The following is a 16371-nucleotide window of genomic DNA, read 5'->3' as shown; positions in this document are numbered from 1 at the left end:
AGTCGACCGATGAGATAACTCATCGATCCAAATACTCCGATTATTGTTAAAAATGTAATTTATAGCGTCCCATACGTAACAAAATAAATAAATATAGTCTTAACTCAAGTATACATAAAACCTTTCGACAAATATACATACCATTTTAATCACACATTTATACGATCAATTTTCTATAAAGATTAATTACTGCTTGATGAAGTATCAATGACATGTTGAAAATTGTCATACTTAACCGAAGTTAAGTGCTTACAGTTTAACGATTAAATCTTGAACGAATAAACATCGATTTAACAGTATTTTTCTAGCATTAGTTCAATGAAACGTAAACGTACGATTATCCGGTCGTTCAAATGAATTCAAACAAATCACATTGCCCTGATAATTATTATGTTAATCCAATGAAATTCGATCGACATAGCTATTTTCAAAGAAAAATTATCGATCGGCGATACTTTTATTTTGCAATGGGACCATGAAGTTGCATAGAACATCGATTTAACTTATTACTATCTAAATTGTATTTGAATTTAACTGGATAAACTTGTAATCTATTTTAATCCGTAACTTTTATAACTACTAATATTACAACACATTAGGCAAAAAATATATTTGTGTCAATCTGCTGTCTGGAGTAGTAATTATTTTACAATTTTTATGGCATATTTTATGTATGTAATTATTATCCTAATATTGCATTCGAGATTACAGAGATTAAATATGACAGATGAAAATAGTAATTATGCATTTATTCCAAAATTATACTATTCAAAGGATTTTTTAATAATTTTTAGATTTATTTAGCTAAGCTCGAGCTCAAAAATTTCTTTACAGTTAACGTTAAGGTCATGCGCACTTTAATACCGAAAAACTGCAATTTTATTTATTTATTAATTAATTTTTTTTTTAATTCTATCGTTTTATTTACAAAAATTATCAAATTAATTATTAGTTGTAATAATATAAGTTGTAATAATTCTTAAGGGAAGATATATTGCATTATGTGAAAAGCTAAAATAAAATAAGTTCAAATTGAATTGGTACATATTCATTCATAGTAATTGCAATAATAATACATTTTAAATCATGACATTATTTTATTAAAACAATTTTTTTTTTCTTTTTTTTTTTAATAAAATCAATCGTTTCTACTAAAACATATAAGAACTAAAAATTAAACAGCAATTTTATATGAAAATATATATTGGATTATGAAATTAAACTATCCCATCCATAAACGAACTACCTGAGCGTCTTTTTCTCTTGATGGTAAATACGTAAAATATGCTTGTTTAAAAATGATATCTGGAAACTTTCCAAATTCCATTAATGGCCATACATCACGACTGAAATTTAGAATATCCTGTCGTAATTGCGTATAAAATTTCAATTTGTATTCTGCAATCTATTAAATAAAAAAAAAAAACATTTATTTTATACATAAGATAGTTTACATTAATATCGATCAAAATTTACTCGTTGTATTAAATATTCTTATAACAAGCACAAAGTAAGAATACTATTTAATATAAAAGAATTTTTTTTATTGTTTTTATTATATTTCTATATTATAAGGCGAGCTATGTTTGTCTTTAGATATAGCTTTTGTGAAAAATCTCTGTTTAAAAATACGATGAACTTTCGAAACCAATAATTAGAATTTATTATTAAAATATTTAACTTGAATAATACGAAAAAGAAGAAAAACACACTTTGTTAAATATATCAAATTGTATCGGATGTAAAACTGCAAACATGAGACCTTAAAAACGCATTTATAAACCTTATTTTATTTAAAATGGATTTTCTTTTAATGATATAAAAAGCACTGCTTCTACAATCATTTAGCTTTAAATATTTTAATAATATTTTATTCATGAATAACTGTAATTTATTAATATTTAATGAGTCTATCTAGAAGAAGAAAAAAACATCATAAATAAATGTGAATCAAGTGTTAATAAATTTTTACATTCACAATTTTTTATTTATTTATTCAAAACTTAACTTTTCATTCGTAAAAATAAATTTAAATTTTATCGTACCTTTTTTTTCCAATACATTGCTTTATTAAAGTTAAGTGTTTTTTTATCTTCCTTTTTCACCATTATAATTGGTGGGATATTTTTTCGGCTTATTCTTTCATTGATTATAGACCATTTATTTTTATCTATGGCTTCCTCCATTGATTCTTCTATAAAATTTTAACAAATAATAAAACGAAATATCAATATTGGCGCTTTACAGTGATTGAAAACATTCGTTAATGTCCGACTGACATGCTGTTTTAATGATATGATAAATGTCTATAAATTTAATGTACATGAAAGTATTTATATAAAAAGTAACAAATGTTTTAAATAATCAGGGAAAAAATACACTGAGATATAGATGATTTACTTTGACTTCCGATCAAGTACATTCCCTTTGTTCTATATGAAATCCAATATAAGAGTTGAGGCATCTTGTAGAAACCTGGAAGCTTGACTGAGATAAAATCTTCGGTTGCCATTTTTTCTAATTCATGCTATCGAAATGATATACTTTTCAGTAAATTTATATTAATTAATTGACATATATGTATATATTAATGTTATTGGCTATTTCATTATTGCTTATTTAGTTATATTTACGCGCATTTGAATTTTTAATTCTTCTTCTAAACGATCGTAAAAACTTGGACTTCTTTTCATTTTCGTTGTAGATTTCAACTGAGACGAATTACCGTTCAAAGTATTAATTATGTTTGTATCAGGATTCGTCATATTATTTTCAATTCCACCATAATCTTTGTGCTCATCCTGTATTCCCATTAATTGATTAGTATCGCCTGAAAAAAGCTTCTTTCTATCTTTGGAAAATTCATTTTTACTTAATAATACATTGTGTGATTCGTCTACTTTGATGGGTAAATTTTCCGTCATTTTATCACTCGTGTCACTTTGATACGAAATATCAAAGGAATTATTATGACTATATTTACTTTGAACTGGTGTAACCACTGGCGTTTGCATTGTAATAGAAGAAATTTCTACTTGCGCTTTAATCGTTTTTCCTGTATCTTCAATTCCAGAGTATTTCATTACTGTATTGTTACTGTTTGAACTCTGTGTGGCCATTAAATTCTGACTCGGTGATGCGGGCATCGATGTATCAGAAATACGATTAAGAGATTTTACACGATTTTGACGATATAGCCGATTTCTTTGTTCCTCATTTTTCTTCATTATTTTTCTTTCATATTTACATTCGCATACGGGTTTCATAACTCTTAATTGTCTTATTTTTTCATTTTGCTTTGGAAATTTGGAACATTTTTTTGAACACGAAACTTTAGCTTTCTTTTGTGTATAAAATTCTGATAGATATGGATCGTTAAATGAATTTTCCCAATCTTGAGAACGACTCGTCGTTGCGTTATTATTTGCTTCTAAATTAAAAATAAATAATTAATGTGCAAATCGATAAAAAATAAAAAAGAAGAGCAAAAAATTGATATTTAATTGGTTATATAATCTTGTCCATGATGAAAATTATGGATATTTATCCATAATAGAGACTGCTTGTCCAATGGAAATCTTATTGAATTTAAATAATTCTAGGTTTTACAATTATTAATAAATGTAAAATATTAATTAATTAATTAATACGTTTAATTTAACATCAATACCTTAGTATATATTGTATTAACATGATATGTAATAAAGTAAAATAAATTCGTTTTACATATGCAATGAGTTTAATGAAATTTACATTAATTAGCGTAGATTGAGCAATTGAAAATGAGCAATAATAAAATATCCGGTGTGAGATTCTTTGAGTTGTAATAATAAAATAACAGTAAATTTTAATTATCTCATGATACGATAAAAATTCTACTTTTCTATGAATAAAGAAAAATATCGATGACAATGATGATTGTGTATATAAATATATAAACGTTGCATGAAGGTGAGTTTATTAAATCAACACGCCATATTCCAACTTTCGCAAATTACAATAAATAATAATCGACTAAGTTAACAAAGTGCCTTTCGTGACCATCGAACAAATCGTATTTCCAATACAGTCGATATATTTTATACATGAGATAATTCATCGATCCAAATACTCCGATTATTGTTAACAATATAATTTTTATAGCGTTCCATACGTATCGATATAAATAAATGTAGTCTTGGTTCAATTATGCATAAAACTTTCTGTTTTAATGATCCGTAGACAAGATGAATTTTATTGGAAGATTAATTACCAATTAAGGATCAAGGTGGTATTGAAAAAATTCACACATAACTGATATTACGTGAACTTTAGTACTTACAATTTGACGCGAAAATCTTACACCAATAAACATCGCTACAACAGTATTATTTTATTAATATTGGCTCGATTAATTATTATTATTATTATTCATTTACCCAATCGTTGAAATAAATGCAAGCAAATCACATTACCGACACCGAATAATGAAAAGCTCATCGCTTTGCTTTTTCTCTAATTACCTTTATTATCACTGCAAGTCAACATCTTCGTAGACACTTTACACATCTTGTCATATGGCGAGTCATAAAGCTCGTACTCTGGAACATACTCTTCGCTCCGCCTGATACTCGGCTCCGGGGATAGCCACGTCACACCCTCGATTACCCGTGGCAAGGAATCCTTCTGCGGTGGATCCTGGCGATTGTTCTGGCTTTCGTTTACCATACCTCCGATATTATACAAAAGTATTTTCCGATTGTTACGATTCTCTCGACATTTACAGGTGGACTTGCCATCGGCAGTCGGTATTGAACAAAGAGGATATTTTGGTGGAACGAGATGAGAAAGCGTGTATTCGGTAGGTAGTTCCTCCTCTGATTTTGTTTTCCAACCGTATGGACCACCATTGGTTGCTGCATTTTGAACATTGTTTATAATTTAATTAGAAATTTTAAGGTTGGTGGAAACTGTAGATTAATTATATATATATATATATATATATATATATATATATATAGATATAGATATATAGATATATATTTTTTTTTTTAATCCTCTCTTGAGCAATTGTCCTTTTTTTTTTAATGTTGGATTTCTATAATAATAATCGTGTTTGTGTATTAAGCAAACGGTAAAAATTATTCATTTACATTTGATCTTATTACAATTCATGCTAACTAATACCAAGACAATATATTTTAAAGATTTATTATTAAAGAGGTTTAATACAACTTACATATATATTTCAATGACGACGATTTCATTATCTCTTCTTCTGTGTTTTTATCAAAATTGTCGCCCTTAGATGCATTTTTTTCCATCATTTTCTTCTCTAATTGACAATATTCTTCGTGTTTTTCAGCATCAAGTAAACTAGCGGTTGACCTTGTAGATACTTGACTATTGTTTGGAACTATCTTGATTTCTGCACTGTCAGTAGTTTGATTTTCTGTTTGACTATGAATATTCGTCGATTTAATTGACAATTTTTTTGACTCATTTTTCTCTGTAATCATTTGTTTATTAAAAGTTTCTTTCTTAGGTTTTAGACAAGTCATTTTATCAATATTAAATTTTAAATATTCCGATAAACTGTGACACGAGCATTCATCGGCAATTTCCTTTCTTAAATTTTTATTATATTTCGTCAAGTTTGTCTTCCTAATGGGAATAATCGAGCATTTTGCATCAACTTTTCTTCCGCACCTTTTACATATTCTGTAAGGACCCTGTCGATATAATTATAATTATTTTAACATAATTTTAATTTATTATGCTTGTAGAAATAATTGAAAAAAAAGAAGAAGAACTTTAATAATAAGTATATAATAATACAAATATAAAATAAAAAAAAAAATTTTAAATAAAATATTAATAATATCCTATTTAAGTATTAACTCTTTATTTATTATAGAGTTCACTTTTTTACTATTTATAATATTTCTTTATATTAAAATTCTATACTTTCGCTTCGCAACTGTATTCTTGAATGTTTTCGAATTCACTTTTTATGCTATTCGGATATTCGGCTTCGTCATCCAAACTACATTTTTCAAATTCAATTCCACAACCACAGGTTGCATCATTATTCATCATGTATTTATCGGAATTATATTCTTTATATTCATAATCCTCTTCAACTGGCTCGTTCTTTTTAAATTCCTTACAAGAATACGCAGGACCTTCATCGGGGCGATACTTTCTTCCGTAGCACATATCTGCATACTTATCTTTAACAATAATCTCTTCATCGATTTCGTTCTCCTGCGCGTCCTTAGAGCAAGCGCAAGGTGGAACATTTCTAATTTCAATTGTGTTAATTTCGGGACGTAAAGTGTGATGGGGCACGTGCTCAATGGCTTTCGAAATGCCTTCGACTTGTTTTACTGTTTCACCATCAACCGTAGTTGCGGTACCAGTAATTATAACATTTTTTACAAGCTTCTCTGAGGAAGGGATACGAAGGGGTTCCCCAATCGATGAGATACTCGAAGCTGGCGAATGCATTGCCGTTGCACCGATTACTTGCCTTAACATAACATTTGTAAATTTTAGATATTCGGATATGTAAAGAAAGGAAATTATTAGTTATTTATTCTATTGGATGGTAATTTAACTAAATTAGAGAACTGCTAACTGTCTTATTGCAATAACAACAATTTATAAAATCTAATTAAAGTATTTTTCAATAATTAGGTTATTATATAACAATGTATCTCTCTCTCTCTCTCTCTCTATATATATATATATATATATATATATATATATATATTATTTGTTAAAACTATCAAAAAAAAAACTCTAATACATATGCATGTATATAGTATATAATATAAAAAATGTTTAATATTGATGAAAATTTTACAAAACTTTTTGACATTACGTTTTATCGTCTTTAACGGTCAAGATAGAATCAATCATTAAATGAGGTGATTTCGTGTTATGTAATTTAATTTCTGTCTTCTGCGTCTGTTCACATACGCAACATGGACTACATTTCTGATCTGATTCAAAAATCTCTTTTGCAATTGCTCCGACTTTGCAAGTTAACTTGTCAACGTCATCTGTCACCTTATACAAATTCGATTCCAAACCCAGTAAATAGCTTTGCATTTTCACTGATAAATTTTTCCGACCAGAAGGATAATATTTTTTCTTATTTTCGTATCCCAACTCATTGAAAAAATCTTTATCCGTTTTTACCGGTCCCACTTTTTCCATTAATTTACGATATTTATAAGGACACGGACTAGGAGGGTTTGTCCAATCTGTAATTTTCATTTGTTTTAACATTTTATTTTTTGTAATAAGATAATTTTTGATTATTTTTTTCTAAAGTAACATTATTTTTCAAATAAAATAATCTATTTGCTTGAGGAACGACGAATGTATCATTCATATAAGCATTAAATAGATATTATTTATAACAAATCGTGAATTATTTGTAAATAAAATTTTAAAACGAATTCAAAATAAATGTATTATCCATAAATTACCGATTTAATATTAGTAGAATTTGCAACAAAAACAAAAAAAAAAAGAGAAAAAAAAAGATAAATATTTTTATAATTTTTAATAATTTTCCATTGCATAATTTGTTTAATAAAAAGAGACTTGTTTAGAATATTAAAAATTTAGTAGTGATATATGTGTAGTATTATTTTCTAATTCAGATCAAACTCTTACGTATTATTTAATATATATAAACATATATTATGAAAACAAATGTATTGCATTGACTGTTAATGTGCTTATAAATATTTTATATATTACCTTGCATTGAAAATGAGTGGATATCTTGTTTATATTTGGCATCAACTGATGAAAATTCTTGAAAATTAACATCACTACTGTTATTAATATCTTGTTTTTTATTTTTATCCTCTAACCCACTACTTGTCTGTTCTATGGAATTTATTCTTTCAATATGCTTATCATCTTTGTTCTTTTGTGGAGTAATAGACGTTCCTTTTCTTTCTCCTTCAGCTGTTGCACGTTTATCGTGAGTATTTACTATTTTTGGTAAAATTACAACAGGTCTGATGGATGTTGAACATTTGATACGCCATTTTTCCAATTTTACCGCATAAGCTTTCCAATGTGGGGGCATAAGCAATTTTTCAAGATACGGGGAAATCTTTTTTATTGGCCGACGTACTCTCGGTGGTTTTGCTAGATATTACACATTGTATGTTAATATTATGTTCAAAAATTAAACAGTGTATTTTAAATAATGTTATGTTTAATTACGTTTTGCAAGATACGTTCCTTCATGAACTGGTGGCAAACGTTTTTGCAATTCTAAAATAATTTTTGGTAATTCCAAAAATGCGATTCCCGATAATATAATTCTTTCCGTACAATTATAACGTTCTAAAATAATTTTTGAAGCCGGTAAGATAATGATAACGAGCAGTTTATAGAAACACTAATTTTATTGTATAATAATGTATTATACTGTATATATATTGTATATATTGTATATATATATATATATATATAATACCATATATATATATAAATAAATATATAAATAAATATATAAATATAATTAATATATAAAATATATATTAATAATATAATATTGTATAATAAAATAAAAAGCTGAACTCACTAAATTCTTCATTTTCGAAATAATCGCCACTTACGGCTTTATAAATTTCACATAAAAATCTAATTGGATCCGTATTATATTTATTAAGATACTTTCTGACTATTCTTGATTCAACTTTTAAAGTATCGGTTATTATCCCTATATTTGATAAAGTATTCAAAGTTCTAAAAGTCGTTTGTTCTTCCTTATCTTGAAACATTGTATCTTTTAATTCCTTTAAATATTGTAACTAAAATTAAAGAAAATATAAAATGAATTTCCATTTATTAAATTGCTGATATTTACCGGCTTCTACAGCCGGCTGTACTTCACCTGTAATAGAGAAAACTCCGTGTACCAGAAAGGGAAACCAGTAAATTTTTTCAACTTTTCTTTTAAACTTTTCTCTATAATTTTAAAATTCAAAATTAAAAATGTAAAAGTATTGTAAAAAATTTGGATTAAAAAATATAATTTTACTCAAATACATGTGCTTTGAATAAATAATATTAAATTAACGTTTATTCTTTTATCTATTAAATTAATTTGTTAAACATCGTAAACATTATTATTGATAAAATTAGTCATTGTAACAATAAGCAATATTTCGCTATTAAAGAACACTTTTAACTTTTGATTTTATGAATTCTAATTAACAATGAAATAATTTTGATAAAAACAGAATAAAATTTATCTGAGCTAAAGTATAAACTTCTGCTTGTGCTTACGTTTTTTTTTGCCAATATCAGCCCATGTATTCAATTTTTTTTCATATTCCAATTGTCGCTGCCTTCTCATGTCAGCATTCATGATGCTTTGACTTTGTTAACCACGTGTAATTGAAAATTGCTCGGACCTCAAAAATGTTGGAAACCGAGTTTCTACTTGATATTCGAATTTATGAAACAATAAATATTTGAATATGACCAAGTGAAGTGATAATAATATTTTACTACATAAGCTTGCGCGTAAGCTTATAACTTATGAAATAAATAAGTATGAAAATTTATAACGCTGGTATATTACTTATCAATTCTTAAAATAATTCGATCAGTCGGAAATTATAATCGCGTTGCATGAAATTTCATTTAAAAGTCTTCGTTTAGAAATATTTTTAAATTTTCCACATATGAACAATAAATATTGTATATTAAATTTTCTTTATTAATTTCAGTTTATATTGAAATTAATAAGCGAGCTGAAAAATTGAAAATATACATTATGACAAAATTATATTAATATAATGCTTATGTAAAAAAAAATATCATCGACAATTGTATTTATAATGCTTACTATATAGACTTACTATGAATTCTATCATAAATGAACAATTTGGTTAGTTTAAAAATAGCAGGAATAACTATTCCGTATACGTGCTGTTAAAAAATTTTTTTTATTCACAAGACAATGTGCACTTTAGAATTTTTTATCGATGACCGTTTCAGATTTTCGCATTATAGATTTTTTTTTATTTACGCCAACATTTGAACTGATTTGAATTTTCATCCCATTCGTTCTGACAGTTTGAACTTCTGCTCATATTATTGCGCATGTGCGGTATCACTCGTCGTCTCATCATAATCATTTCATTCTTGATGCAAATGACATTCACACGCATCGAAACTCACAGGTACAGTAGCTGCCGGTCTGGCTAGAGTTGAGATTATAAATTGTACAACACCTTGTAAGATATTTATTTGATGCAAAAGTAAGCCAAAGCCTTCCTTTCACACATTCGCTTCTTTATTAACGAGATGTAAATTACTAATGGCAAAGCTTAGATCTGTGATCTGTGTTGAGTGAAACGACTAATGAACGAACGTCACGGCTATTCGACTTTCGTTACGTACGCAAGAATTTTGACAATATTCTGAATGTTTATCAGTGAAAGTACAAATAGATAATAGTAAAGAAAGAAAGTATCTATATTTGTCTTAATTTTTTTACAATTTAACTATGCCGCCGTTTTCATTTATACCGGATTTAAAAGAAAACAAACAATTATTATTAAATGCCTTGTATCCTGACAAAAAAAAAAAAAAACCCCAACACTCGTGACTTATAAATAATATTAATATTATACGTCTGTACGATCTATCCTTTAGTTACAAAACAAAAACAAAAACAAAAAACAAAAAAAAAAAAAAAAAAGTATCTTTAAACAATTTTTCAGAATATTATTCGTTCATGTAATTAATTATGCAAACGATGAGAAAATGTATTTTACCAATTATAACAGATAGTAAAGAAAATGTTATTATTAATTTAATTAACTGATTATACGATCTGTGGCATCGTAACGTTTACCGTATAACCTGGTATGGTATGTGAGAACCAAGTGAAAACATTATTTTATGTTTGAAATATTGAAATAGAAAGCGTGTATGAAGAAAAGGTCAGCGCTCGATTAGGAGAGCGTAAAATGTCGTTTAACTTCATTTTGCAATATCTTTCGTGACAGACAGATAAGTTTTGCCTTCGTAATCCATGGAGTTTTCGTAGCCTATGCTTTGGACATCAATTTCTTAGACTCGATTATTATTAATCTTTGATGATTAAAGAAGAAGCCGGTGCGTGAAATCGAAGGCTCGCCTTACTTCCTGCTAAATTAAAGTATTGTGACATTTTGGTCTGATTGTTGAGTCGATGTAGTTAATATATTTTTATATAGTGGATGATTTTGTTTCATTATGCATAAATATTTCGTTAATCTAATAACAATAACTACTTGAGTTACAGTACTTATTACACTTTCGATAAATTTATATATTTGAATATAACGCTAGCATTTTATCATAGTGTTTAATAATCCATGACATTTATTACTTCAGCTGTTTGAAGTTCCAAGCGAGTCCACCAACAACATTACTAATTAATATAAATATTATATTATTAATTCATCACAATATCACTGGTCTTGGGAGTATAATCGTCAAGTACAGTAGAAAGAGAAATACAGAATGCTGTTTTATCGTACCGCGTGCTACGTTCGCAGCACGCTCTCCGATGAAAGCTACAACAACAACAAGAAAGAGAGAGAGAGAGAGAGAGAGAGAGAGAAGAGCAGCCACCCGGTGGTACTATCCACCTATATATCGATTGTGTTCAAAAGCAGCAACTTCAGTAAGCATGAACGAGAGTTAGAGTGGGGGAGGCGGCGCAATAATGTAAGTGCGCGCGTCGATGGTTAACCGCCATCTTGGCAACCACATGACCTCGTTACCGTGTCCCGTGACCAGCTCACGTGAATTTTGACAAAATTCAAACGCTTTTTTCGCTAAGAGAAGGAAATGGATATCCTAGAACAGCATCTCGAGCAGCAGGATGTGAGGTAATTGCGATATTGGTAGTGAGCATTATTTCACTTCATAAAAAGCACCTTAACGATGTCCCTCTGGACTCCTTGACTCTTCAAGGTCATTTTATAAACGTGCCTATGTGCGAGTGCGCATTTTCCTTTGCTTTTCATATCATTCTCTCTCTCACACACACACACACACACACACACACACGCGCGCACAGTCTCCCTCTGTCTCACTCCAGCACCCTCTCTCTTAATATCTGCATTTCCCTTTTACACGATCTTAACGTCTCTCTCTCTCTCTCTCTCTCTCTCTCTCTATCTATCTATCTATCTCTATCTCTCTCACCATATGCACAGATATTTATATATATATATATATATGTGTGTGTGTATCTAGCTCTCTAGCTCTATCTCTCTTCATTTACTCACTGCACATTCAATTTTTCTTTTTACTCGTCTATATGCACATTTGCATTCGTTTTATTTTTCAAATTATTTTCAAATACCTGTATATGAGTACTCTTGCCATTCCATAATTTTAAGACTGTTTTTAATATTGTATACATTTCATTTGATATACAATAGTGCTGTAACCAAAGAAGAACACAATTCAAGCATTGTCATCGAGGAAGCCGAGATCGTTGACTGTGACGGTGAGTTTTATAAAATACTTATGCTAGGTTTTTTGTATATGCTTCATAATACATTAAGAAAACAGTTTATGAAAACATAAACAAATCATCAATAACTGAGCTCAATTTATTTGTTAATAATAATTTAACAACATTAACAAATAGGATTTTAAAGTATTAATAATTTGTAAAAATATTGACTTTTATAAGAATGAAGAATTTTGATTATCTAATCAATATTTGTCAATTTCAAACAAGAATTACCATAAGCATTTCAATTTGTAAACAAATTATTTGTTAGTGTATCATTTACCAAAAATTTTGATAAAATGTTATTTAATAATTTTTTTTTTATAAATAATTAGATATGTAAATTAAATAAAATATTATGAGTAAATTTTAATTATCAGTTAAAATATTTAGTGACAAAAAACATAAATATATATTTTCTAGGAGATGCCGTTGGAGAAGATGGGCTACGCTATCAAGAAACACTTGCATATAGGGTTGTCCAAGTTAATGGAACCCCCAATAATGAAATTGAACTACCCGTAACACAGGCACCACTGCAGGTACTGACATCACCAATAAACGGTCAATTCTATGTTATTGGAAGTGCAAACGATGTTTTTACAACTGCTCAAACGTCTAGATCTGTCATAGCACCAAGAGCAACAGCGACTCTTCAAATAGAAACACCTCGTACATCTTCGACGGGTTTAAAAAAGGTATCAAGAAATATAATTAATTAATATTCTTTGAAGTTTTACAAGTTAAAATTTAATTACAATCAATTTTTAGAGAGACGATAGGCGAAGAGCTACGCATAATGAAGTAGAACGTAGACGTAGAGATAAAATTAACAATTGGATCGCAAAACTGGGAAAAATTATTCCAGAATGTAGTACCACAACAAACGGTAGTGGAAGTAGCGGAGAAAGCGGTGGCAAAGCAAATTATGAAACTCAGGTATTTATTAGTAATATTGAAGCTAATTTTGCGCTTGTATAAATGCAAAAAAGTTTTTTTAATCTAATTATGTTAATAATAATTCTGAAGAATGTTTTAAATATAAAAAATTATTAAACAAAAGTATTTAAATAACTTAACTAATTTATATGAAATAAAGTGGTAAATTCATACAGATTTATAACAGTGAGTAATTTTTCCACAATAAAATATAATTTTTCTTTAATATTTAATATTCATAAATATATATTTTATTTTACCACTATAATTGACCAACGTATAATCTGATTTTCAATTTTATATATACTCTAATATAAACACAAAAGATTTTAAGTTCTTTGGCTAATTTAATCTAAATTATACTATAATTAAATATGATTTTGAAGTTATATTAAAGTATTCAAATTAGTAAAATATTATTGTCATAGTAAATCAATAGATAAAATTTATAATACATCTTATACTATTATATTTTTCTTTATGAATGTTACAAATAATAATAATAATAATAATAATAATAATAATAATAATAATAATAATAATAATAATACAAATACTAATAATAATACAAACTCCTGTACATTATATTATTATTATTTTTAGAGTAAAGGAGGAATCTTAGCCAAAGCATGCGAATATATAGCAGAACTTAGAGCCGCTAATCAATCTATGGGACAATGTTTGCGTGACAACGAGAAACTTCGTCAAGAGGTAACAGCATTAAAGCAAGTGGCAGCCCAACTTAGACGAGAAAATTTACACTTGAAATCACAATTACCAACAGCTCAAGAAGTAACGGATGTTCACATACTTCCTTAATTAATTAGCTCTACTTATCAATTTTTCTGTATATAAAGTGCTTGAAGCATTCTACTTCTTTTCTCTCATAGCAGTACGACTTTGTTTACAAAAAATAAAATATGAATTATGTCATTGTCTACTTTAAATTTAGACGATTAACCAGAACTCGTATCATTGTGCATAGCATTTTTAAAAAGTTCTATTTTTAAATGAAGAAAAAATCGCCTTAAATTATGATGATAGTTTCTAGATATGATAAAATTGTTTAATATTTTTATTAATTAAAATTTGTATAAGTTCTATGTTTGACATTAACTGAATACAATTATTAACATTGTCAATTATTTTAAGTTCGGGAATAATTTTATTTAATATTTTAAAATATATTTACAAATTATTGATTGTATGCAAACAACTCTATATGAAATCTGTTTAATGAGTAGTTATAAAAATTTTATGGTAAATCATTTCTTCATTCAAGAACTTTAAGTGTGCAATTGTATCGCCATAAAAGTTTTGTGTACAAAGTCAAATATACTTGATGTTTTGTATAACAGAGAATTCATTAAATATTTTTTATTTTTAATACTGTTATTTTATTAGATAAAAATATGCTTAGCGAAGCTCAAAAGAATTGTAAAGTAGCAGCGCTTAGGTGGTTCGTATAAAAAAGAATTTATGAACCAAATAGTTTTAATAAATGAGAGTGTGTGAGTTGCGTAGAGGTTTGAATGTAATTGTATGGCATAAAATAGTGTAAATACATATATACATGTATATATGTGGATATTATAAATTTCTTAGGATTCAGCTTGAAATTGTTAAACCAGAATTGCGCTTAATATTTTGTCTTGTAAATTATGAATCTTTTCAAATATTTTAAGATAATACAATGATGTAAAATATTGATTTTGAATTGCAATATTACTGTAATTTGCCTTGAAACGATAAGCGATGCTATGAGCCAAGTCTTGCAGACATGTACCTTGTTACACAAAGTTATTTTAGCTTCATAATGAAGATGATAAATGTTCCGTAAAGTTAGAATTTTAATTTTCATTGACATTTCATGAATATACTGAAAATGTACTGAGTATATTCATAAGTTAATTTTACTTTTATTATTAATGTACGCTTCAAATCAGTTATAGAGTGCATGCAGAAATTGAATTATAATTAACATTGTAATATATCGTTAATGTATATATCACGGGGTTATTGTTATATTATTATTAAAATGAATTTTAAGAACAATGTAATTCTTATTTCTTTATAAAACTTTCATTCACACAATTGTGAATGTAACTATTATAGTATTTGTTTCATTATTAAAAAAAAAAAAACAAAAATTTTTAAATTTGTTCAAATTGGATAAACATGTGTGAAGTAATTGAAATAAAATTTTATAAAAAATGAATGACCAATTACTATACTGTATTATTAAAAAAACCGATTATTATCTAACAATTCAATATATATATATATATATATATATATATATATTGTTGAAAACTTCAATTTCCATTTATATAAATTAATATTAAAATGTTCGTTCTTTTCCTCGAAATATTATTAAAGGATTAATAAAATGTAATTAATTTTCCTGATATGAATTAAAATAATTATGTAATTAAATTAAAAGGATCTACTTTCTTGTGCATAATTTTATTTGTTTTTTTTACATATCATACATTGGAAATGATATTGAAGCTGCTGGAACTGGACAATAATAGTCTTCATTTTTTCCTCACGCAATTATTATCTTTCTCAAATTTTACGCAGCATCTTAACTTTTTGTTTTATTTTTTTTTTGTTTGTTTTTTTAATGTTTTTTTTTTTTTTTATTAGCCTACTAACTTAAAAGTGTCATCTATATTAACATTGTATAACTTTATTTAACATCTATGTATACTTTCTGTTACGTTTACATAATATATATGGTACAATAGATAATAATACTCCACGAATCAATACAGATTGATCTCTCGAACATATTTTTGCGTAAAAAACTGTCAAAAGTTCTTTTAACGCATATACATTTGACATCAAGGCCTTATGTTGAATTTCTATTTTTTGTTTTCTATCTCATA

The 16371-nt window shown here is 27.2% G+C and overlaps 2 protein-coding genes across 2 annotated transcripts; one reads left to right on the top strand and one right to left on the bottom strand.

Moving 5' to 3' along the window:
• Positions 1-1218: 1218 nt before the first annotated feature.
• LOC105364427 (uncharacterized) lies at positions 1219-9445 on the bottom strand. The gene is made up of 13 exons (XM_011502343.1): positions 9304-9445; positions 8909-8982; positions 8597-8825; positions 8233-8355; positions 7756-8154; positions 6866-7250; positions 5947-6511; positions 5219-5711; positions 4503-4895; positions 2634-3430; positions 2401-2527; positions 2046-2194; positions 1219-1405 (listed from the first exon to the last, which is right to left on the bottom strand). The coding sequence occupies exons 1-13, from the start codon at positions 9383-9385 to the stop codon at positions 1223-1225; spliced, it is 3999 nt and encodes a 1332-aa protein (XP_011500645.1). The 5' UTR covers positions 9386-9445; the 3' UTR covers positions 1219-1222.
• Positions 9446-11761: 2316 nt separating this feature from the next.
• LOC105368174 (upstream stimulatory factor 1) lies at positions 11762-14517 on the top strand. The gene is made up of 5 exons (XM_011507128.1): positions 11762-11906; positions 12465-12532; positions 12965-13239; positions 13313-13480; positions 14084-14517. Exons 1-5 carry the CDS (start codon positions 11866-11868, stop codon positions 14297-14299), a joined length of 768 nt encoding a protein of 255 aa, XP_011505430.1. The 5' UTR covers positions 11762-11865; the 3' UTR covers positions 14300-14517.
• Positions 14518-16371: the final 1854 nt, after the last annotated feature.

Source organism: Ceratosolen solmsi, unplaced genomic scaffold (assembly GCF_000503995.2).
Source record: "Ceratosolen solmsi marchali unplaced genomic scaffold, CerSol_1.0 scaffold10, whole genome shotgun sequence".
Classification (NCBI taxonomy): domain Eukaryota; kingdom Metazoa; phylum Arthropoda; class Insecta; order Hymenoptera; family Agaonidae; genus Ceratosolen; species Ceratosolen solmsi.
Note: the sequence above shows the minus strand (reverse complement) of the source record. Positions and strands in the feature narration are given on the sequence as shown.

What these genes read in the sequence shown, in the direction of transcription:
- LOC105364427 (XM_011502343.1), bottom strand. Translation starts at nt 9,385, where the DNA reads ATGAATGCTGACATGAGAAGGCAGCGACAATTGGAATATGAAAAAAAA. An exon ending in GACTTGCAGTGATAATAAAG is followed by an intron (nt 3,431 to 4,502) that starts GTAATTAGAGAA and finishes TTTTTAATTTAG; the next exon opens with AAGCAAATAATAACGCAACG. An exon ending in GTACTTGATCGGAAGTCAAA is followed by an intron (nt 2,195 to 2,400) that starts GTAAATCATCTA and finishes AAAATTTTATAG; the next exon opens with AAGAATCAATGGAGGAAGCC.
- LOC105368174 (XM_011507128.1), top strand. Translation starts at nt 11,866, where the DNA reads ATGGATATCCTAGAACAGCATCTCGAGCAGCAGGATGTGAG. An exon ending in CGAGATCGTTGACTGTGACG is followed by an intron (nt 12,533 to 12,964) that starts GTGAGTTTTATA and finishes TATATTTTCTAG; the next exon opens with GAGATGCCGTTGGAGAAGAT. An exon ending in CTTCGACGGGTTTAAAAAAG is followed by an intron (nt 13,240 to 13,312) that starts GTATCAAGAAAT and finishes ATCAATTTTTAG; the next exon opens with AGAGACGATAGGCGAAGAGC.